General features: G+C 37.2%; 2 protein-coding genes across 2 annotated transcripts in view; one reads left to right on the forward strand and one right to left on the reverse strand.

Moving 5' to 3' along the window:
- The window catches only part of LOC136261190 (neurotrypsin-like), a gene marked incomplete at its 3' end in the record, with an annotated part of 86965 nt that extends 80621 nt beyond the window's left edge, over positions 1-6344 (reverse strand). Inside the window, exon 1 of the mRNA XM_066055166.1 lies at positions 6147-6344. The remainder of the gene's footprint in view (positions 1-6146) is intronic.
- Positions 6345-16656: 10312 nt separating this feature from the next.
- On the forward strand, positions 16657-21310 carry LOC136261191 (uncharacterized). Its single transcript, XM_066055168.1, has 4 exons — positions 16657-16701; positions 19587-19649; positions 19699-19819; positions 19885-21310. Exons 1-4 carry the CDS (start codon positions 16657-16659, stop codon positions 21300-21302), a joined length of 1647 nt encoding a protein of 548 aa, XP_065911240.1. The 3' UTR covers positions 21303-21310.
- Positions 21311-26267: the final 4957 nt, after the last annotated feature.

Here is a 26267-nt window from a genome sequence, read left to right on the forward strand (position 1 = left end):
ATAGTAAGTCATGCACCAGATGTGGTAAATCTCCTCCACATTCCAGACAATAGTGTCCTGCGAAAGAAGTCACATGCAAGAGAGCCACAAAATAGGTCATTTTCAAACAATCTGCAGAAGTAAATTCAAAATAATGTTCAAAGTCAAAATGGGGGATGAGGAAGACACTTTCCTGGGAGCAATCTGTGACACAGATCAATCAGAGCCACGGACTATTCAGCTCTCATTCAACAACAATCATCTAGAATTTAAAATAGACTCTGGAGACAATGTTACAGCTATCCCAGAAACCAAGTATAATGAAATACGAGATGGGCCACTACAGCAGACAAGCAAAATCCTTAAGGGTCCTATAGCTAGTAAACAGTTACTGAAAGTTCGAACATTTGTCACTGCAAATATTGCAAGAGAAGAACTAGAGACTATAGAAACAGTATACATCATAGAAGGGCTACAGAAACCACTAGTGGGTCATCCAGCAATCCAAGCTCTTGGACTAGTAGCCTGGATACAAACAATTGACACCAGTTCACACAATCGAAGTGTTATTGAGAAATTTCCACAACTATATTCAGACCTTGGCACAATTGAAGGCGTAAATCATATCAAATTGAAACCTGACCCAAACCCATTTGTTCTCAGTACACCAAGGAGGAAAGCAATTCCTTTACAACTTAAAATGAAAACTAAGCTGCAACGTATGGAGCGACTGGGTTGATTAGAAAAGTTCAAAGACCTACTGAATGGTGCTCAGGTATGGTTGTTGTTCCCAAACCAAATGGGACTGTAAGAATTAGTGTAGCTTTAACAAAGCTGTTTGTCGTGAATGCCACATGTTACCTTCTGTAGATGACTCAACTGGGTGATGCAAACCTATTTTCCAAGCTTGATGCCAATTCAGGATTCTGGCAAACAAAACTAGATAAGAGCTCCTCACTACTGACCACATTCATTATGGCCTTTGGCAGATATTGTTTCAACCACTCACCATTTGGAATTAACCTCAGCCCCTGAGTACTTTCAGAAGAAAATGTCAGCCATACTCTCAGGTGAAGAAGGGGTTGTATGCCTTATGGATGACATACTAATTTTTGGCACGAATAATAAAGAACACCAAACAGTGACTTGAGAAAGTGTTGAATAAACTCAGAGAAGCCAATGTCACCTTGAATGTTGAAAAATGCCAATCCTCACAGCCATCAATAAAATTCTTAGGCCAAATAGTAAACAAAGATGGCATTAAACCAGACCCCACAAAAGTAAAAGCAATCAGAGAGATGCCAGTTCCCACAAACATTTCAGAGGCGAGACATTTCATGGATACGGTGAATAAACTTAGAAAATTCTGTCCGCAGCTGGCAAACAAGGCTAAGCCAAATCATGAGCTACTGAGTAACAAGAATGACTGGTATTGGGGAGAACAACAGCAACATTCCTTCAAGTTGATCAAACAAGACATAAGCTCAGCTCCTCTACTTGTCCTATACAATCCTCAACTTGCAACTACAGTGTCAGTAGATGCCTCTTCATATGGACTTGGGGCAGTTCTTACCCAGAAACAACAAACAAGTGAGTATCAACCAGTTGCTTACCCAGTGCTTTAACCCCAGCAGAACAGAGGTATGCTCAAATTGAAAAGGAAGCATTAGAAGTAACCTGGGCATGCGAGAGATTGAGCAACTACCTCACTGGAATGAACTTCCGACAGATCACAAACCATTAGTCGTCCCCTTGCTCAACCACAAGAGTGTAGATGAGTTACCTCTTCGTGTACAATGATTTCGAATGAAACTGATGCATTTCGGTAATAGTATTTCTCATGTTGCTGGTAAATTGCTCAACACTATCACGAGCCCCCTTAAGAACAATCACAAACAATGACGAAACACTTTTTCAAGATACTGACCTCTATGTAAACATGATCATGAACTATCTACATGCTTCTGATGATAAGAGGTTAAATGAAGTAAAGCAAGCTCAAGAAAGTGATGATACTTGCAAGGCTGTGATGCACTACTGCAGAGAAGGCTGGCCCAACATGTGAAAGGACTAATGAAAAAGTATGCTGCAGTATCTAGTGAGTTGTCAATACACAATGGTTTGTTGTTAAAAGGTCATAGACTAGTTATACCACTTTCCTTACAGCCTAACATACTTTGACAGTATTCACACAGGTCATCAAGGCATTACAAAGTGTAGACAAAGAGCGAGAACCTCAGTGTGGTGGCCAGGCATTAACCAGAGGCTTGATGAATATGTAACAAACTGCCCAACATGTGCCCAGCACAGATTTCAGCCAGCTGAGCCTCTACTTGCTACAAAGCTACCTCAACATCCTTGGCAGAAGGTGGGAGCAGGTTTGTTCGACCAGTTACCTACTTGTCATAGACTATTATTCCAGATACATCAAAATTGCCAAATTGATGAGTACCTCTGCAAATGACATTATCCGCCACCTTAAGTCAATCTTTGCCAGACATGGAATTCCTGCTGAATATTTTACAGACAATGGGCCATAGTTTTCAACTAATCATTTTCTAAATTCTATGGCTTTACACATAAGACCAGCAGTCCAAGATATCCACAAAGTAATGGAGAAGCAGAAAGAGCTGCCAGAACTGTTAAGAACATTTTGACCAAGTGTTATGATCTTTCCCTTGGACTACTAGCTTACCAAACCACTCCACTTGAGATGGCTACAGTCCTGCAAAGCTACTAATGGGACGAAAAATCCATACTACAGTCCCAACCATTAACAGTCAGTTCAAACCTAAGTTACCTAACAATCAGAAGTTACAAAAGAAGAAGAAAACAATCAAAGAGAGACAGAAATCTAACTTAGGCCGATGACACAGAACTCAAAGTCTAAGTCCTTTAAAGAAAGGAGATGATGTTTGGTTATCTGGTGGAACACATGGACAAGTGACTAGAACAGCTAATGTACCAAGATCTTGCCAGATTGAAACTGATACTGGAACTTTGCAATGAAAAAGAAGACATCTGATTCAACAAACCAATACAGAAACTACCAAGATGTACCTTCCACAGAGACTGAAACTACACCAGAGACAAATAGTACAGAAGGACATGAACCACCTAGACGATTGATTAAAGAAACTGACTGAGAATGGGAGATGTAGTAGTATGTACTTAAGCATGCACACGTGCATAGTTGTAACATTGTGCGTCATAAGGTATTATGTAATGAACCTTATCTGAAATTATGTCACAGACATAAAAATAGCCACTGTAGTGTGGGGACAAATTTGTATGGGCAACTATGGGAAGAAAAATTTTGAACGGTAATGTCTCAGCAAAGAAGGAAGATATTAAACTACAACTAGCAGGTATGACTATGAGACATTGCAATAAGTACATAAAAGCAATTTTTGGTTGATTTTCAAAACAATGCTAGATTTCTATTATTTAGCTTGATATCTTCTGTCTTAGCTGAGATATTGCCATTCATAATTTTTCTCCCCATAGTTGCCCGTACAAATTTTACGAACATCCCCACACTACAGTGGCCATTTTTATGTCTGTAATGTAATTTCAAATAAGGCTCATTGTATGACAACTAGCTATATAAATGTGTGCACAATAATTTATTTTTATTCTGCTGTTATCTAAATCTGAACTACATGAACACTCTGCGCATCCGACAGTATGCACTGTGGTAAAAGCATTGTCTAATGGTGAAAAAATCAAGCCTTGTTACCTTACTTTTTATTGAGGCATGCCTACCAAGGCTTCATGAAGGTATTGTGAGGCTGGTTTCTGGTCAATATTTTTTGGCAAACTTTCATGATCCTTACTATACAGTGCTACCAAACTGCATGATTGTGATGTCGTAAGCATGGGTTTTCATTCAAAGGTTTGTTAATAATTGTCAGGTATCACATTTCCTTATTTTTCTCCTGACAGCTGGATGTACTTTTCTAACATTTTTATATATTTGTAGCTGAATAAAATTAAGTCTGCAGACTCTGCACATCACAACAGTTGTACAGTGTTCACATACAATCTTCAATGTTGGAAGATATCTGATTACTTCCTAGAGGTAACCATACCATAAACTAACTTACCAGTAGAAGGTTAAGACCTTCACATATCATCACTTATCTTCACTAACTAATAATTATGGTGTTTTATAACAATTGCACATATGTATGTGCAAGTAGAAGGATAAACTAGGAATTTTAAATTTCAATTAGGTATCATAGACGCAAAAGCTGTGAAACAAGGGAGGTCGCCTATACCTGTTATTTACGATGCGGTAAAAGCAAAGTTCACCATTGTCATTTCTTAGCTGGAATGGCCTTCTTCTTTGTCAACACGGAGGAGTACAGGGAAAGCACTATACCTTGATTGATTTGCCAGTACATGTTGCACAGATTCAACCAACTCCTATCTTCATAGCTTGTTTCAGTCGTAAGTTATGATCAATTATCTAAGCACCTGTATAATCTATTTCCAGTATTGTTGCTGTACAAATTGAGTTTATCACTGTTCCAACTGTCATATACTATAACTTTCAAAACCATTCATTACAAAAGGCTGAAACTTTGGTTGTCCACTCTTTTGTTACTATAGATTACAGAGATGCAATAAAATGGAACTCGAGGAATGTGCAAAAACAGCCGACTGGTCACATATACCAATGTTATCAACAGAGCTGAGTAACACTACCATTTTAGTATCATCAATACTAAACCCAGTGGATCCAGGGACCAAGGACCTGGGGAGCCATGAGGACCAAAACTGGAATTTTATATACTTAACACAAACATATCTCCGAGTCAGTGTCAAGTCTATATAGTATAGCCAGTCCACACTTTCTCCATCATGGCACGTTATAAGCACCTAGCTTGAATGAATTAATTCAAACAGGTCATTCATCTTCATGCAACACATGACACATTTTCAGAATAAATTTCTAATTGACATACGTAGGCACTATGATGGAGAAAAAGTGGTCTGGCCATGTGGGACTAGGCATTGCAACTTAGAGGTATCTAGTACAAGCAAAGAATGCATAAGGAGTTGGACCTCTGCTGGATCCACTGTTTATATCTAACCCCTGCAAAGGTGAGCCACTATTTTCCTTGTTTACAATGATGTAACACATACTTTGAGATTATGTTACAGTGTTTACACTTGTCTGCAGGGGGTATCCAGGTTAATTGATCAGTTATAAGGATTCTTAGCCAATTATATGTAACTATATTTAATTTGCAATAATGTGGAAATGGTCCTGCAGGCAAGATTCACATAAGCAAGCAATATTATCGACATTGATTACAGGTACAACTTCTATAAAGAGTTCATGCAAGTAGTATACAGAACAAAATAAGGAAAAGACAATTTGTTAGCTATAACCTTTATACATAGCCAATTCATTAGATTCCAGCTGTTAGCTATAACCTTTATACATAGCCTATTCATTAGATTCCAGCTTTTATATTACATAACTGTAAATATAGAGCTTTGTTATCCCTCCCCACTACAGTCTCAAAGCCTGCATGCACATAGATAATTCCCAGTAACACGCTAATTTCACAAGCATTTTCTAATTTATCAGCATGTCTTAGCTTAGTCTGTTTATTCACAGCTCTAATTGTACAAGTTCGTAAAGGCATGGGGATAGGATGCACTCTAATTATCCAGAATTAGTCGTTAACTCGCCTAGCAGCTATACATTTAACTTGACCTGGCATTTGCACTATAGCTTTATAGCTACGACCAATCAAATACTATAAATTATGGTTTCAAATTCTGCTGGTTTTGTTAAGGTCACATTTGCTGCAGCTTATAGCGATCTACTAACCTCCTAGCATTGCAAAACGTCATGTCTGTCGAATAAACGAGCATACTAAACGGCTACGCCGACTATGTACTGATATAAATTTACTGATAGCTACTAGGAGATCTCATAAATATACCGAGATACACACCAATATAACCAAGGTTTATTTGGTAGAAGTGTGGCAGCCGAGAGCCAGCCAGCTAGTGGCTTATCAGTGTCAGTTTACAAGGCACAGGCAGTTCACAGCGAGGTTCACAGTAAACCCTATTTGTCATCATGATCACCATGCATGATGTAGCAACTATTTATATCTATAATCTATTATGTTATTCGCACTCACTCGTAGCTAGCAGAGCACTTCAAGCTTGGTGGTGCCGGTCGGCAAACTCTCCAGGCAAATCCTCACGAGGCCGCTTGCAGCTGTACTACTACAGAAATTCAACAATGATTTCTCTCAGCCAGATTTAGTCGAGTAGATTTAGTGTAACAAACGAGTTTACAGGACTCTAAAAAACACAACAGACTGTCATCGGCGAAATACAAACCAACAGCGTCTCTGCCGGAAGTACTCAGTCAACTTGTACCCATGCAGCAGCGTTGACACACCTATCACGTGATTAGGCCAATGAAACTTGATTAGCAGTTTCGCGTCATCGCCCGCATGCTTTTGATACACCCGCATGGAATTTCATTATTGGTATTTCAGATCGAAATACTCTAATAGAACAGTCACTTTTACTCTAATAGAGCAATCAGCTATACTCTAATGGAAAAATCACTTGTTATAGATTAGTAACGTACTTTAGCTATTTAATGCAAGAATAATCAGTGTAGATCTCACTGTTTTTTGGCAGAAATCTTCATGTTTGGATGTGTGTTGTGCTTTTGGAAAAATAATGAATAATGAATAATAACCGCTCGCCCTCATCAAATTTTTAAAAATCTGAGCGAGAAACTGGTAATCAAGTTTCATTGGCCTTATGATTATGATTAAAAGGGAGGGTGCAACAAATCACGTTAAATACGTGATTTTACACTTTTAGAGATTGAGATTCTATAGTGTCAATGCATGGGTAGGCTGTTCCAATCACAGATAGGTCTGGAGTAGTAGCTGAATTTAGTTTGTTCTAGTAAAAGGGATCGCAAAATGGAGAAGGTGGTGGCAGGAGTGGGATAAGTGGTGTTTGAAAAATAGCCAGGAATTTATATTTGTTTAGTACAAACTGCTTGTGCGCAGCTCCCTACTGATCCAATATTGCATTCAAAGAAAATCCACAACCTCTAAGTGACTAATTATTCAAGTTGAAATAAATTTAAGTGATAAGTGGTGTAGTTATGCCACAAGAGCAAACTTGTGGTATGACCATGGGTATACAACTGATAGTGAGAGAGATAATGGTGAACTGGGTACAGTGCAGAGCTTTTAGGTTTCTTCTTTTGCTTCTTGACCAGTTTTATTGGAAGAGTAATTTTCTAGCTAAACGCTTGAATTGTTTAAACCACCTGCACTGTTAAAAATAGGGAGTATCCTAGACACTGGACCTTTAGGGGTGCATGTTCTAACTGCTGTTTAAATTATATAAGCTCCTTTGAAAAGTGTCATAGTACTCCCTATGCAGGGGTGGATCTAGGATTTCGGGAGGGGGGGTACTAACATAATGGTTGGTTGGCTAAGAAATTGACAACTGATTAATACAACTAGCTAAGGTGTGCAAAGCACACTCAGCATACGGAGCATGCTCTATCTAGGGGGGTCTGGGGGCATGCCCCCACAGAAAAATTTTACCAATTTAGCCTGTTCAGTATTAAATTTGGCAATATTTTTTGACTGAAAAATGATGCCACTTTGTTTAAGTGATTCACAATGCTTGTAAAGCATAGTGAATCACCTAAGTGGAATAATGATGAAATAACACCATTATTCCTGAACAGTTGTAATACTAGTTGTCATATAAGGGCACAGCCCTATTTTGTTGCTCGTCTCTGTACTTTTTCAAGACTATCAATATCCCTGGCTAAGTAGGGACTCCAAGCCTGTACACAATATTCCAGATGAGGACACAATACACAATATTCCAAACCACAGCTTTTTGACAATGCAAAGATGGCTTCAAGTCACTTGTACACCACACACCAAGATCCTTTTCTTCATTCACTATTTCCAAGTCAGTTGACACATTCAAATTAAGTGCAGTCTCTCATGGTGTATATGATACAGGAATCAAGTTACCAAATTGCATAACCTTACATTTCGCAGCATTGAACCTGAGCAACCAAGTACTAGACCATTGCATGAACCTATCAATGTCATGCTGCAGTTTAAGACTATCATCAAAACTTTTGATGACAGAGTATATCTTGGTATCATCTGCAAACATCTTCACATTGCTCTCAATAAGGTTTGGAATATCATTGACATATAATATAAATAACAACAGTCCTAGGACCGAACCTTGAGGTACTCCATTCAGGACACTGATCCAATCAGACAGACATCCATTTACCACTACTCTTTGAAGGCAGTTAGTAAGAAAATTAGTTAGCCATAGAGATAGATTACCATGTATACCATATGCCTCAAGCTTAGAAATCAATCTACGATGTGGTACAGAGTCAAATGCCTTACTATAATCTAAATATATCATGTCAACACTATAGCCCTGGTCTACCGCACTAGTCCAGTCCTCAAAGGTCTCCAATAAGTTAGTTAAGCAGGACTTATTGTGCATAAAACCATGGTTAAGTACTCGGTTAAGTATGTCATTTTCATTTAAAAGTTAAGCAGCTCTGTACAAATGACGGACTCCAAAATTATTACCACTGTAGAAGTTAGACTAATTGGTCTATAATTATTTGCTTTGAACCTAGAACCTTTCTTAAAAACTGGAATTACATGGGCTTTTTTCCAATCACTAGGGAGAGCCCCACTAGTCAAAGACTGTTGGAATAGAATAGTTAAAGTAGTACAGAGCATGTGAGCACAAGCCTTGAGGATGTATGAATGAATACTGTCTGGGCCAGGAGCTTTGTTATCCTTCAATGCATACAATTTCTGAGACACAATTGATTCAGATACATTAATGTCACATATGGATCCTTCACATCTAAAAGGAGGAACTGCATGGTACATAAAATAAATCTTCTTGGGTGAAAGTTGACTCAAAATATCTGTTCAAATCATCAGCAACCTCTGCATCACAGGTATAGTAGAAGAGCCATCGTTCTTCTCTAGAGGGCCAATACTAGGCTTAACCTTTTGTTTGGATTTGACATAGGAATAGAGTTAAGGCTTTCGGGGTTGGACTTAAATTTATTTAAAAGTGATTGTTCATATGACTTTTGGGTAGTTCTAAGTTTACATTTAACTATATTACGTTTGGTCTTGTAGTTAGCATAGTCAGCACGAGACCTATTTTGAACCCCTCTTAGTAATTCTAGGTAAAGATTAGCTATTCTCCCTTCTTATAGGGTCCGCAATGAAAAAAATCGATAATCACGAAATTGTCTCCCTACTATTTCAACCTGTAGGGCATATCAAAGTATTTTTCTACGTACCAATAAAACTTATTTATCTTTCTCCATACGACGGGAATCGCGATTGTTTTATGCTGGAAATCGTGAAAAATTGCGCGCTCTCCGGATAAAGCATGAGTTCCTTCCCATGCATATTTGGCATATATAGTCCAGGTCTATACCCCCACAGCAGAAATAAATCGATTTGCTACTGTGAATTTGGTACGGAAATACGTGATTTTTGGCCGATTTTCGGCAAAGAAAATAGCCAAAAATCACGTATTTTTGGATTTGGAACAACCCAGCAATCAACAAAAGGAAAGCCCACAAACCTTCACTATACAGCAACATAGTTTGGTTATCACTTCACGCACAGCGCAAGTTTCATACAGATCTGAGCTTTCCTTCCATCAAACTAAGCGGTATGAAATTTCTTCCTAGCGCGTCTGAGACTAAAATGGGAGGCGTGGCTGCAATAACTCCAAGTTTTAGTTTCTCCAGCGAGTGATTTAGGCTCAATATTATGTTTTGACCACCTAATGGTATTAGTTTCCAACCAAAAATGGATCACGTGATTATGGATTGATTTTTCGTTTGCATTACAGCTATACATGGTTATAGCTATGTAGTGTATAATCCAGGTAAAATTTCACTAGTCTTTTTATCAACATTTGACTGAGACACCACTGGTGAAGCATATAGAGTTAGGCATAGTAAAACTCGGGTCCTACGAAAAATGGCAGGGTTGTTTGTATGTAAGATCAAGATACTCTAATAGAGCAGTCATGCAAACAGTCTCCAGTCTTTCTACTATTCTGTTCTCTTTAGTAAGCAAGTGGAATCTATAAATAGGAAGAAATAAATATCAGGGTAAAAGTGCAATTGGAAAGAAACCTCAATAGTATCAGATTACTGGTTGGGGGCACACCATAAATGAATCCACATTATGAGTGCATGAGGCAATATTTATAGACAAGATTAGGTAATAAGAATAATTATGCTACTAGAGTTTCAATTCACTATACAATAGCTGCAGAGGCATTTCAAAAAGAAAATTAATATTGGTATGAATTGGCCACCTTGCACTACTAAATGACACAACACACACTTTTGATTAATCAGCTATATTTTCATACTAACTGTAGCTGTAAGTTTTGCTCATTCAATAATTGTGATGATTTGCATAGGTTCTTCTAGCATAGCTACTGCTAAGCAAAAATTCATCACACAAACTGTTGTCAAATTTTAATGGTAGAAATATCAATCTATTATGCAAAATTGTAATTTTCTTGTGCATCAATTATACTCCATGGTGCATGGAGGCTCTGCACAATAATAAATATATAATACAATTAAATATGTAATTATAATTTTAATGGTACAAATACAAAACTATATAATTATATTTTAATTGATTTTGCAAGCTTTTAAATTTCTGTTTTGCTTGTAGGATGTGCATGCAATTTTATGTTGATCTATAGACTGTGTATGGTATATATTTGGTAACATATTGCATGTGTGAGATGCAGACATTTACTATAGATATCTTTTTTATAATGAGTCATAAGTTGAAGGACTTATGATACTTGCATGGTATAACATGCAGTTCCAATGGCCTATGTCTTCCCACTATGTATCTATTGCCTTAAATTGTGACTTAAATTGTGATTTCTAAAGTACATGTAATTTTCTTCAGTGACTTATAAACCTCACATAAATTCAGGAATGGTTATACACATACATAGACAGCTCTACAAAGTGCATGTTATACATATATTATAGAGCACTCAGTACATTGTAGCTATTGGTATAACAGTTATTCAACAGGCCTTTGGTGTGGTTTCTCGTGATAAAGCCAAAAATAAGTAATACACTGTTAAAATGAAGAGTAACCACAACTCTCAAAGAGTTCCCAGTGTAGGGAGGATTTAACACCCCTGGAGAGTAACCATTACTCTAAAGGAGTAACTGGGGAGTAACACATGCTCTGAAGGTGGTGTCCCTTACTCTTCAGAGTAATGGTTATTCTCTTCAGAGTGTTGGCTACTCTCCATGGGGTGTTAAATCCTCCCTACACTGGGAACTCTCAGAGTGGTGGTTACTCTTTATTTTTAACAGTGTACTCTTCAGCTATGAGTGAAAACCTTAAATTTCTTGTCTGTATATATATACATAAAATATAGCACAGAGTAACTGCCTGCAGCCTGCTGTGAAAAATAAGATTGAGGACATACCTCCCTAAATTTAATTAAGTACAAACTAGCTAAACCTATATATACCACTGATGTAAATGATTTTTGTTGGCTCTAAAAATATATATAGTATGCAATACTCTTTGCCAGCTGTCTGCTTCAAATCCGTTAAAATGCCACAACTGTTTGCGTGACTGCTCTATTAGAGTATTTTGATCTTACATACAAACAACCCTGCCATTTTTGGTAGGACTCGAGTTTTACTATGCCTAACTCTATGCTTCACCAGTGGTGTCTCAGTCAAATGTTGATAAAAAGACTAGTGAAATTTTACCTGGATTATACCACTACATAGCTAACCATGTATATAACTACCTGTGCCAAAAACAGCCCAGCTGTAAAAAAAGGCGAGGCCAAGAATGCACAAGTACATGTTCATAGAGTAACTACAACCAAAAGACATGATATCAAAATCTGGCCAAGAAAGCATTTACAGTATAGGCACTTTTGTGCATTCATTTTCTATATGCTTCACATTATCACATCCAGCTAGCTGTACATGTGTGCTTGCAATATAAACAATACTACTGAGACGATAAAAGATGATTACACTGCATTGTTGCCAAAATTAATTTAACAAAAAATTTACAATTGGTTTCTACTTGGCCATCAGTGCAAAAAGATGGCCAAGTAGAAACCAATTGTAAATTTTTTGTTAAATTAATTTTGGCAACAATGCAGTGTAATCATCTTTTATCGTCTCAGTAGTATTGTTTATATTGCAAGCACACATGTACAGCTAGCTGGATGTGATAATGTGAAGCATATAGAAAATGAATGCACAAAAGTGCCTATACTTAGGGTCCGCAATCCGAAAAATCAACTTTTACAAATCGATCCCCCTACCATTGTGGGATGTTCACTGTAGTATCCCATTGCTAGATCCACCATGAAACCGGAGGCACGATTGTTGTCTTCACAGAAATATCATTTTTAGTATGTCACGAGATGCAAAATTTATTTTTAAAATTTCGTGCTCCACACAAAGGACCGGATGAGACTTGCTACTTAGCCAGATCATATCCAGAGTTGTTGTAGTTAAAAAGTACACACAATAAAAAGTAAATGATTTGCTAGGTGACCGACACAGGGTTGCTTTCTTTGAAAAAACAGACAAAGAAATACGAATTTTCGATTTCAAACTGCCCTACCACCCAGGACAAGAGAAGCCAACTTTTCCTCATAGTGTTTCGATACGGTTGGGTGCATAGTCTGTCTATGCTGTTAGTTTGGAAAAGATCTGAGACTTCTCACCATCTGGGTGACGAGCGTCAAAATTTTCTACAGCATTAAAGAATTGTATCGCGCTTTCTAGCTATTTCCAGCGCTTCTGCAGCCACAACAATCATTACTTATTGACTAAATCTATGGCAAAAGATGTCCCTGGAAGTCTGGTAGCAACGGTTGCCAATTATTATTTCATCCATAGCTTCCACGCCTCGCTCTAAGCGATGCACCACAGCAAGCAGCTGAATCGTCCAAATTTGACTTCACCTTTCACGTTCCACAACAGCTTCAAATCTTTACTAGATCACCCTATATCACCATTATATTGCAAAATATCCCAAAACAAACCGAAAAGGCACAAAATCTTTCATTTTCGATTCGAGCTGGGTGACACACAGTATGTGCTGGGTGGAGCTGCTGGAATACTGCATCATATGAAATCACAGAAACACCAACTGCTACTACTACCAAACTTTTTGGACCATCATTGATCATCATTCTAAACAAAATTAGGTGACCAGTATGGCATCAGAAGTACTGGAAAGGACTCTGGCACCATTGAGAGAATCTCGTGGAATGACGACCGAAAATTTTGACGCTCTTCACCCAGATGGTGAGAAGTCTCAGATCCTTTCCAGACTAACAGCATAGACAGACTATCCATCCAACCTTATCACATCACTATGAGGAAGAGCTGGTTTTCTTGTCTTGGCTGGTAGGACAGTTTGAATTCAAAGTTTCGTGTTTCGTTTTCTGATTTTTGAAAGAAAGCAACCCTGTACCGAGACCCCAGTGGATCATTTGCTTATTTCTGTGCGTAATTGTTAACTACAATAACTCTAGATAATATCTAGCTAAGTAGCAAGTTTTATCTGTTCCTTTGTGTGGAGCACAGAATTTTAAAAATAGATTTTGCGTCTCGCGAAATAATGAAATCGATATTTCTGTGAAGACAACAATCGTGCCTCCGGTTTCATGGTGGATCCAACAATGGGATACTACAATGAACATCCCACAATGGTAGGGAGATCGATTTGTAAAAGTTGATTTTTCGGATTGCGGACCCTACTATACTGTAAACACTTTCTTGGCCAGATTTTGATATCATGTCTTTTGGTTGTAGTTACTCCATGAACATGTACTTGTGCATTCTTGGCCTCGCCTTTTTTTACAGCTGGGCTGTTTTTGGCACAGGATATCACTACTTTTTGTTGAACGGAGAACGTACAGTTACTGAAGATTGCCGGGCTATTATATTACATAGGTGTATGGTAGGCCATTTGTTTCAAAATGATTATTTGGTATGTTCAATGAATTATTTGATATGTTCAATGAATTATTTGATATGTTCAATGAATTATTTGACATGTTCAATGAATTATTTGGTATATTCAATGAATTATTTGGTATGTGCAATGGAATATTTGGTATGTGCAACAAATTATTTGATATGTTCAATGAATTAGTTTGGTATATTCAATGAATTATTTGATATATTCAATTTTAGTGTTTTATTTTTGTAAATTTTATTTTTGCGTAACAATAATAAAATTTTTTTTTGGTTGGTATCGTTATCATAACTATTGCAGTCAATATAGACTCTTTCCAAAAGTACGTCATTGCTATGGCAACACCTTTCCGCCATTTTGAATGGGGCCACGGTAAATAATCTCGATTGCGCTCCATTGAAATCTGGTGTTAGCAGCAGCTTGAACAGAGCCGTATTGTTGAGGGACAACCCATCAATACCTTTGGGGTGGCAGAATCAGTTTCTGGTTAAAGGCAGCTGGTTATCATGGCTGAACAAGGCATGAGACATCGACAGCAGTCAACAACAGTAATTGCTTTGTCAGAGGTTTTGTCAGCCCATACAATCAAGTTTACATGATCAGCTGCCGCTACAGTCACTATTATCAGTACAAGAGTCAGTGAGGAGTATAAATAGTTAATATAATTCACTTGGGTCTTCAGCTTATACTGTTTCAGCTAGTTACTGATATACAAGTAGCTACCATAGTGATGTGGTTATTGAATATAGTCAAAATGCAAAATTTTAATTCACATGTATATACTCATTTCAGAAGTATTATAAGGGGTGTGCAACAACAGTTTCAGAATCAACAAACTTTGTACTTTTAACAATTGTTTGTTTTTATCTGCTTTACCAGTTAGGCACTGGAGGCAAAGCCTGTACGAGGTGTTTACCATGAGACAGGGAACTTAGACAAAAATTGTTGACTAATGTGAAACGGGACAAATACATAGAAGAGGTTTTAAAAAATCTATCCCTATAGCCTGACTTTGATCTGCAGGCCACTCGGATACTGGCCAAGTGCCACACTCCACTGGACAATTGTTGAAGCGGAAGTACAACCTATTACAATGGTACCAATCACCTAAAAAATGTTTGCCAGTACTCCCATTTGTATATACACACATTTAAACTCTCAACAAATTAGGATACCCCTCTACTAAGGATACCTTTCCATGGTCCCATTTGTATTCTGTTCAGTTCATCCCAAGGTGTTCATGCGATCACACCTAGTACTTCATATGAAAAGAATTGCGGCCAATGAGATCCAAGTATTTTCACTGTATAGTACAACATTCACATGTGACTGCTAGATACATGTCAGATTAAAATGTGTGCTATACAACTATCAAATACTACACTTTACAAATCTGCTACAAGTATATAATGTTGGCCATACTGATTCATGCAAGCTCCCTGATTATCAACAGTAAGTCATATTATCAAAGAATATAATACCAGTGGAGTGTTTTCTCATCAAAATGTTTTTAAGGTCTATATGGTACTGTATCAAGGATGACATCACTGGATATCTCTTTGGATTAAACTTAACACTGAGTAACATAATTATATGGTTAGAATTTGTGCAATGAGGGTATCCATTCTGAGAGAGAAAAGATATCTAAACTAATCAGTCTAATTGGACTTTATGTCTGTAGCACTAGTAACTGAGTCTAGTTAGTCAGCCACCACTGTACTGGAAGATACATACTAACGTATGAAACTTTCACAAACATACATTACTGTATGTATAACGATGTCACATAAGGTGATCATGCCACATTATATAAGCTACGTACATGGAATTGTGATTTACCAGTTCTGTATGTGTTCTTACAAATGCACAGTTAACCACTGCACACTAGTTACAATGCCTTAGTTACTTAACAAGCCATATTATCTGAAATGATGTACCCACGATACTGTTTGCTGAGGCAGCAGTTTCACCTCAAATGATGTTGTCTTTGTCTCAGAAATTCAGTTTACAGCACAACTCAGTATCTGTCTTATCAGGAGCTCCCGGTCTCCGTCCCTATCCTTTAATAGTAAGATCAGATGGGTTGCACTGAATTGATCTGCCAGATTGAAACTTCACAAAAAGTAGTATCTACGGTCTGTACATTCCACTCCTTGTCCTTACTCACAATGATTGTCACGAGTAACAATTTATGCTCATAACAAAGCCATGGGGAGTGGAAATTTGACTGAAATTATACTTGCCGGGTAGAATCCGAGAATCATGGCCATCGTCTTAAATTTCGTCAGAAGCATCCGTGGTTCCCTTTTCCTACTTCTTTTCTTTAAAATACACGAAACAACTTCACTGCAAAGACTGAATACGCCGGAGAATACGCCGGAGAATACGCCATGCGCATGGCATAGTAGCCCCATTCAAAATGGCGGCCGAAAACTGGGCGTGGTTTTGGAAAGAGTCTATTGAGATACTCAATAACTGCATGATCACGAGACTTCCCGCGCGAGATCAAGTTTAACTGGTTGACAGCAGCGTTTTCTATTTCTGGAAGTGTCGAAAACAGTGCTGACTCATGGATGGTGGACAGAGTGGACTACAGGCTGATGCGAGGGCTGAGGTGAGATTTACATTTGTAGCTAGCTATGTGTGCGCGTATACTAAGAGTTCAGTAAATGGGGAGCATCTGTTTTGTACTGAACAACGATTGACAAGCCGATCGTTAACACAGGCCGGTTAGCCAATTAGCTAGCACGTTCAAACTGAATGGTCAATATCATGCTCGTGCCGTATAGGTAGTCTCGCGTGCCAGACGGTTTGTGTGGGGGCGGCCCCACACAAACCGTCTGGCACGCGAGACTACCGTATAGGTACGTAGCTAGCCGTATATGGTTTTGTCATCGGAATGGTAAACTATGATAGGCTTGATGGAATCATCAGTGGTACTGACCATGGATCGGGGGTGTAGCTACTGAGGATTCCATGGGCTTCCGGCCTGCAATAACATCACACCGCGGCCGTCTTGAAGTTTTATACAGGAGACACTATAGCTATGAAGATTCATCATACTGTATAGCTACAGCACTCAAAGATATTTTTGAGCAGTCATGGGTATATGGAGTCAAGAGGGGCGCTGATCAGTGTACATAAAGAAATTACAGCTAGCCATCCATTTGGACTGAGCCCACTACAGTAGCTAAAATTAATGCAATTGGTGTATTTTAAAACTTCACAAAGATGAATTTGAAGTGTGCATGCATGAGATTTATTTTATTTTATTAAGGCTTTACAGCACAAGTGCTGAAGGTTTGTAGGACACCTGGTCCTACAGCCTGTTTAAGTTTTTACATAAAGTGTGTTTACAAAGGTGGAGAAAGGAGACAAATCCATGACTGGATCTGGGCAGCCTCGAATCTGCAGCCATCCGATTAATGCTCGAACGCTTACAGGAGTCTGCCAGGTGGTCACTCCTTGTCAATTCCATTTATTGAACACATCCTCCCAGAAATTTGTCTGTATCTTCATGGAATGCATGGAATTGAGGCATGAAACCCCATTTGAACATCCTACCTGAGGATGTGTTCATGATGAAACATGCATGATGCAACTTGAGTTATTGGTTAAATTTGTACTAGACAGTCTGCAGATGCAGCTGAGATAAACTGATATCCAATTTATCTGTACTTTAAGGAACCAATGCTGATTATGCTGATCTGATATATTTGATTAAAAAGGAGATAAAAGATAATGTTATAGCTATGTGACAATGTGCAATATATAATGCTTTGGCATGACTTTTAATATGGAGAAAGAAGTTAAGCTATGGCAGTGTTACCTATAATTATTACGCTGCTTAAATGATAAGGCAACCAGAACTTTAAAGCATGCTCCCAACAAGCTAAAGCTTTTTTTGGATAATCTCATGCATGTTGTTAAGGTGATGCATACAGTTTTAGTTTATCATGGCACAGTTAGAACTACTAGACAGTAGTGGCAGACCTAGAAAGAAAAAGAGGGGAGTTCAGGTTTATACAACAGGATATAGTTCTAGAATTTGCAGGGAACAAAAGAGGATGTCACTCAACAAGTATGCAAAGCAGCATGCTCTTACTAACAAGAAGTTTTTGAAAATTTATGCTTCTGAAATTGAATTTGGTAACTATTTTTGATTGAATTAATGTTATGAATTACTAAAGATTAGCATTCATGCAGTCTCTTAAAGTAGCAAATCTTTATAAAAGCTAGAAGCATTTAAATTGCAATGTATAAGTATAGGGGGTCTGGAGGCATAGCCTTATTGTAATCGACTGCTCTATTAGAATATCTCAATTCGGAAAGTGGATTCTCCCTGGAGTATATTCTAGCTAGCCACCCCCATTTCTGATGTTCAGATGTATGAAATTGTATAGCAAAATAACAAATTAGTTTCTTGCTGTTGTGCCACCTTCACCAGAGGGATAGAGCAGCATTGAAGGTTAGCTATGGCATCATTACACATAGCTACGTATATAGTTTTCTTATTGCTCAGCACTTCATTGCTACTCAGAGTTGTGGGTAACTAGCTATTAACAAGGTTATATAACTAGTTACTTTAAAAAAGTAACTAGTAATTTAACTATAGTTACTTGCTTTGTAAATAGTAACCTGTAACTGGTTACGACTTCCTGAAAAGTAACTAACTTACAGTACGATATTAGCTTGCAATAGTTACATTGTAATTATAGGTAATTATGCTTTAAAAGCAAGAGCTACACTTTCTGTGTACTGTTCTTCATGATTCAGCTTGAGTATACAGGCGTAACAGTTGAAACTGAGCTGAAATGGCTGCAGAATCATTATTTTTATAAAGTGTGCAATTATTATATAAGATTATAGTTCTCTTCTCCCTTGCTCTGGGCAAAATAATCATATCACAAAAGTTAACAAACAAGCGTAACTTATATATGAAAGTAACTAGTAACTAGATATTTAGTTACATTTTAAAAATAACTACAATTGTAACTAAGTTACATGGGATAAACATAACTAGTAACAAGTTTTCTGAAGTAACTACCCCAACTCTATTGCTACTAGTACTAGTGGTTTTTGGGTGCACACATTATTTTTCAGAAGTCTTGATCAAAACCATTGCAACCCCTGTATCAGCTACTGACTAGTTTTCAGAAGAATTGGGAAGTATAGTTTTAAATAACAGCATGTGTGTACTTAGATGGCTTCTAATTCTCACTACTCTGAGGTATAGACATTATAGGCACTTTCTACTTGTAGTCAACAAACATGCTTGTTTAACAGTTGTTATGCAAATTATTGATCGGTATTGATATCAGTTCTTGCATGAAGTGTACTGATACTATATTGTATATGTGGGATAGAAACTGCCACAGTATCCAGTCATGCACCAATCCAATTTTCAGTGCATCTTTAAAGATACAGCATAAAATCTTATTTAGTTGTATACAGTCAGTTCTACTGTACCCTGTTTACAACATCATTATATTTGCACAGATGACTGAGATGCTGAGGAAGATCGGTCTGTTGCACCTTGCAGGGAATTTTGAGCAGGAGAAAGTGAGAATTTATGCATTATAAAACATTATGCTCCTGTACATTCCTATAGGTGACACCAATGCTTGTACCGAGTTTAACAGATAAACAACTAACAGACTTGGGTGTCACTGCAATTAGTGACAAAGCCATGTTAAGAGCAGCTGGTTTTTGTCATCCTCAATATATTGAATGTAAGTATTATAGCTATAATAAATCAAAAAATAACATTTTATTGCATGCATTCTATCTTATATAGGGCATTTCAGAAAACTACTAGATCATCTTACCATATCACATGATGATGCCAGTCAAAATCTAGAGGATATCGAAGCTGCTATTGATGTGTTGGATTTTATCACTGATCAATGTCCAAGGGAATTCCAAATTAGTCACCTGAATCGCCTACGATCCCGTTTTCTATCACTGCAACAACGGCTGGCAATGCAGTCAGGTACCTGTACCTCTCTGGCTGTTGGATTAGTAGATTCTTCAGCAGAATCACATTCAACAGGAAGACCTAAGCTTTGTGTGAACTTGGAATTGGTTGAAGTGTTACATTCAGCTGGATTTAAGATACAGGAAATAGCCAGTTCATTGCTAATCAGTAGGGTGACCTTATGGAGGAGACTAAAAGAAGAAGATATAACACTGTCAAGATATTCAGGGATGTCTGACCATGAGCTAGATGACATTGTTAGAGAAATCAAAAGCAGGCATCCTTTCAGTGGCTTTGGTTTAATATATGGTACTATTAAGAGTAGAGGGGTTACTATCCAGCGATACCGACTACGTGACAGCATAAGAAGGGTTGATCCAATTAGAACAAGTGCTAGATTGAACCAGGCTGTTCAAAGGAGAAAATACAGTGTGCCAGGGCCTAATGCACTCTGGCACATTGACGGTAATCACAGCCTAATCCGCTGGCGATTTGTTATTCATGGAGGGGTTGATGGCTTTTCACGTATGATAACCTATCTACATTGTTTGACAAACAACAGAAGTCACACTGTCTATGAATTGTTTGTTCATGCTGTTGAATGCAATAGATGCCCATCTCGTGTCAGGTCAGACAAAGGTGTTGAAAATGGAGAAGTATGTGTATACATGGTAACCACACATGGAACTGGTAGGCATAGTCACATAGCTGGTTCATCAACTCATAACCAGAGGATAGAGAGGATGTGGAGAGATGTTTTCAGGTGTGTATTGTCTACATTTTATGCACTGTTTTATCACTTGGAAGACCAAAGGATCCTTGATCCCTTGTCAGATATCGATTTGTTTGTTTTGCACACAGTATTTTTGCCACGAATAAACCATTGTCTTAAAGAATTCAGGGAAAGCTGGAATAATCACCCAATGAGAAATGAAAGAAATTGGTCACCCAGGAAGATTTGGCTTAATGGCATGGTAAATCCAAACAATGCTGGACAAACTGCTGTGCAGGACTGTGAAGTAAACCCTGACATATTTGGTGTTGATGATGATGGACCACGTGGTTTAGAGCTTGACCCAAATGAAGAAGCTGTAGTTGTGCCAGAAACATTGTCTCCTATTAATGAAGATCAATTGACTGAATTTGTTGACCAAATAGATCCTTTAGGTGACTGCGATGACTTTGGTTTTGAGAAATATAGTGAAGCACATCAGTTGTTGCATAGAATTATTCAGTAAAATTTATAATGTCGCAGTGCACATGTTTATTTTGTATTGTGAAAGTTTAAAACAAAACATATCCTAATATTCCAGTTTGCACAAAAAATACTAACAGAATTATGTTTACTGAGTACTACTGATTCATGTATTAAATCATAGTGTATGATCTTCTTGTATTTGGTATCAGTGCTTTTAGAGCACAACTAAATATCTGGTAATCATGTACTGATAATGGTATAGTGAGCTTCATAAAGCACGTAGATGCTGCAATATTAGATGAGCTGTCGAACTCCACCTGTATCCTCTTCCTGACAATCCGCCCTCATGTATTTGAGAAAATCTACTAATTCTGTATAATAAAGTAAAGTGAAATAACAATGACAACAACATACAGTATGTATATAATTATGCAGTAGTGCATATTGCAGTGCTTCAAGTATGGTATACTGCCGGTATTTCTATAAATATAAGCTGTGAGAAATTTTCACAAGTGAAATTTTTGTGTTGAAAATTTTCACCGGTGTCCTCAAGCAATGAAAATTTTTTAACAATGAATTATGTAGTTTTAAAATTATACTGTCCTTTTTGTATAATAGCAGAATAACAAGCAGTGAAACTTAAGTGTGGCATCTCCATTCCATGGAGGCTGCACCATGAGAGTTGTCCGCCGGTCACAGTTGTATACCATTTGTACTACTCTGACCTGATGGAGAACATGACTCAATAAATTCAGAAAGCATTGAAATAACTCTGGATTCTTCATCAGTAGGGTTCCTTGGCAGAATCAATGCATCCCAAAACATTTCAGCAGTAAGCTCTTCAATTTCACTGTACACAAAATACTCTTCAAACAGGTTAGGAAAACACTTGATTATTATGGAATGCCGTTGTGGACAAAAATCCAATTTTAAGTTCTATATATCAATGTTTAAGTATTATATATTATTGTGTGTCAGTGTGCGTCAGCACACTGTGCATGTCCATTTTACTACATGTATACTACTGCTTTAACTATAAATTGTCTATCATGAATGTCCTTTTTTACTTTGAAAGTGTTACACTAATAGTCCATTTCATTAGTGCAACTTTTTGTTCATTTTTCACTTCAACTCTCAACTGTCCATTTCAATAGTCCAACTTTCTGTTCACTTTTCACTTCAACTCTCAATTGTCCATTTCAATACACCAACTTTTTGTTCACTTTTCACTTCAACTCTCAATTGTCCATTTCAATAGTCCAACTTTTTGTTCACTTTTCACTTCAACTTTCAACTTTCCATTTCAATAGTCCAACTTTTTGTTCACTTTTCACTTCAACTTTCAACTTTCCATTTCAATAGTCCAACTTTTTGTTCATTTTTCACTTCAACTCTCAACTGTCCATTTCAATAGTCCAACTTTCTGTTCACTTTTCACTTCAACTCTCAATTGTCCATTTCAATAGTCCAACTTTTTGTTCACTTTTCACTTCAACTCTCAATTGTCCATTTCAATAGTCCAACTTTTTGTTCACTTTTCACTTCAACTTTCAACTTTCCATTTCAATAGTCCAACTTTTTGTTCACTTTTCACTTCAACTCTCAATTGTCCATTTCAATAGTCCAACTTTTTGTTCACTTTTCACTTCAACTCTCAATTGTCCATTTCAATAGTCCAACTTTTTGTTCACTTTTCACTTCAACTCTCAATTGTCCATTTCAATACACCAACTTTTTGTTCACTTTTCACTTCAACTCTCAATTGTCCATTTCAATAGTCCAACTTTTTGTTCACTTTTCACTTCAGCTCTCAATTGTCCATTTCAATAGTCCAACTTTTTGTTCACTTTTCACTTCAACTCTCAATTGTCCATTTCAATAGTCCAACTTTTTGTTCACTTTTCACTTCAACTTTCAACTTTCCATTTCAATAGTCCAACTTTTTGTTCACTTTTCACTTCAACTCTCAATTGTCCATTTCAATAGTCCAACTTTTTGTTCACTTTTCACTTCAACTCTCAATTGTCCATTTCAATACACCAACTTTTTGTTCACTTTTCACTTCAACTCTCAATTGTCCATTTCAATAGTCCAACTTTTTGTTCACTTTTCACTTCAACTCTCAATTGTCCATTTCAATAGTCCAACTTTTTGTTCACTTTTCACTTCAACTCTCAATTGTCCATTTCAATAGTCCAACTTTTTGTTCACTTTTCACTTCAACTCTCAATTGTCCATTTCAATACACCAACTTTTTGTTCACTTTTCACTTCAACTCTCAATTGTCCATTTCAATAGTCCAACTTTTTGTTCACTTTTCACTTCAACTCTCAATTGTCCATTTCAATACACCAACTTTTTGTTCACTTTTCACTTCAACTCTCAATTGTCCATTTCAATGGTCCAACTTTTTGTTCACTTTTCACTTCAACTCTCAATTGTCCATTTCAATACACCAACTTTTTGTTCACTTTTCACTTCAACTCTCAATTGTCCATTTCAATAGTCCAACTTTTTGTTCACTTTTCACTTCAACTTTCAACTTTCCATTTCAATAGTCCAACTTTTTGTTCACTTTTCACTTCAACTCTCAATTGTCCATTTCAATAGTCCAACTTTTCACTTCAACTCTCAATTATTCATTTCACTAGTCCAACTTTTTGGTCAGTTTTCACTTTCAAGAGTCCAATTTCTTGTTTAGTTTTTTATTTTCATTTTAACTGACAACTTCTTGTCCATTTGACCAAGGGATCTGCAACCGGCTGATATCACCTTCAGAATTTCAAGGCCTCACGACAAGGATTTCAAGATTTCGGCATTATTTTATAGGTATTTCCAGAAGACCATGGAGAAAACAGTGAAGATTTCAAGATGTTAGTATATAGCTATCAAGATTTCATCCATGACCCCACACATTTCACTATTCTAATTTCTCGGTCATTGTGACGGCACGAATTATTGTGTGAATTGGATTTACAAATGAATTCTTAAATACCAAAACAAAGAGGTGTGTTTTGCAGAAACAAAGGGTTTACATTTGCTCAACAATGCTGGCGGAGCCTCCAGCCGAGGTGAATTATATATATATAGCTAAACTACAATGAAGTTCTGTGATTTCAATTGAAACTCCTCCTTTTGACCAATTTAACTTCATTAGTGGTAGTCTAGCTAAACGTACTATTGCTGTATCAACAATTATCATAGCAAAACCCCTGTATTCAGTAGCACTGCAGAGGCGTGCTGATTAATAAACTGGAATGGAACAGCCTTAACCATTGTAGAGACACAATTAGACTACAAATGATGCACAAAACAATCCACCAAATTGTAGATTTAAAATTACCTGATTATTTATCACTGGAATCACCAGAGGTCATGATTACAAACTCACAGTGCCATTTACAAGGATAGATTCATACAAGTTTAGTTACTTTCCAGCTACTGGAACATTATATGGAACAAACTGCTCAATAAAACTGCAATTGACATGTTTGCCAATTTAATTATGCAATGACGTTTGTAACACATATTGCATTTATACTCGCTTGCGAGGTTCTGCAATTATTACAATAATAAATTGAGATACTCTAATAGAGCAGTCACCCTTATAGAGCAGTCAGCTAGAAATAAATAACTCTATTAAAGCATTCAGCTAGGTTTGAAGTCACCCTGTAGAGAGTTCAGCTACACTATAATAAACCTCCTGTAGATACATAACAAGTCAGAGTCCAAGATTAAAAGTCATTCTGTAGAGAATTCAGCTAGGTTAAAAGTCATCCAATAGAGAGTTAAGCTTAAAGTCACCCTGTAGACAATTCAGGTAGGTTAATGGTCATCCTTTAAAAGCCATCCTGTATATATAGAGCTCAGCTAGGTTAAAAGCTATCCTGTATAGAACTCAGCTAGGTTAAAAGTCATCCTGTAAACAATTCGGCTAGGTTAATAACCATCCTATAGTTCAGCTAGGTTAAAAGTCACCCTGTAAACACTTCAGTTATGTTAAATGTCACTCTGTAGACAAATTAGTTAGATTAAATGTCATCCTTTAGAGAGAGTTCAGCTAGGTAAAAGTCACCTTGTAGAGAAGGTTAAATGTCATGCTTTAGAGGGTTCAGCTATAAATTAAAAGTCATCCTGTAGAGAGTTCAGCTAGTGTCATTCTGTAGAGAAGTTATAACAGCCACCCTGTATATAGAGGGTTGCCATTCTGTAGATACTTCAGCAAAGTGAAAAGTCATGTTGTAGATAGGTTTAAAAATCATCCTTTAGGGATTTTAAAAGCCATCCAGTAGCAGGTTCAGCTAGGTTAATAATCATCCTGTAGATAGTTCAGCTGCATAGATAAAAAGTCATTCTGTAGAGAGCTCAGATAAGTTAACAGTCACCCTGCAGAGGGTTCAACTAGTCATTCTGTAGATACTTCAGTTAGGTTAAAAGTCACCCTGTAAACAACTCAGTTAGGTTAAAATCATCATTTAGGGAGTTCAGCTATTTTAAAAGTCATCCAGTAGATAGGTTAAAAATCATCCTGTAGAGAGTTCAGCTAGGTTGAAAGTCATTCCCTAGAGATTCAGCTACATATTAGGTTAAAAGTCATCCTATAGAGACTTAAACTAGGTTGAAAGCCATCCTGTAAAGAGCTCAGCTAGGTTTAAATTAAATTCACCCTCTAGACAATTTAGCTAGGTTAATCATTTTTTAGAGAGAATTCAGCTAGGTATACAGTATACATATTGCATTGCCTTGAATAGTGGCAAGTTACACTTATATTTCTTTGCAGCAACTTTAGACCCAGGCCACCGGGTGTAAGTTGCTTCAGAAATTGTACTCTTTCTACCCCTTGTAATTATTATTGTAGATTATAATTTGTAAGTAATTATTGCTACCGCAGGTCTGTGATTTAATTGCTTAGAAGGTGAGTATGCCAATTTGCTTGTTGATCTGTATGCAGTCCTGTAAAGCATGGTTACCTCCCTCCCTCCACCATCTAACTTTGGAACACCCT

Source organism: Dysidea avara, chromosome 7, assembly GCF_963678975.1.
Source record: "Dysidea avara chromosome 7, odDysAvar1.4, whole genome shotgun sequence".
NCBI classification, from domain to species: domain Eukaryota; kingdom Metazoa; phylum Porifera; class Demospongiae; order Dictyoceratida; family Dysideidae; genus Dysidea; species Dysidea avara.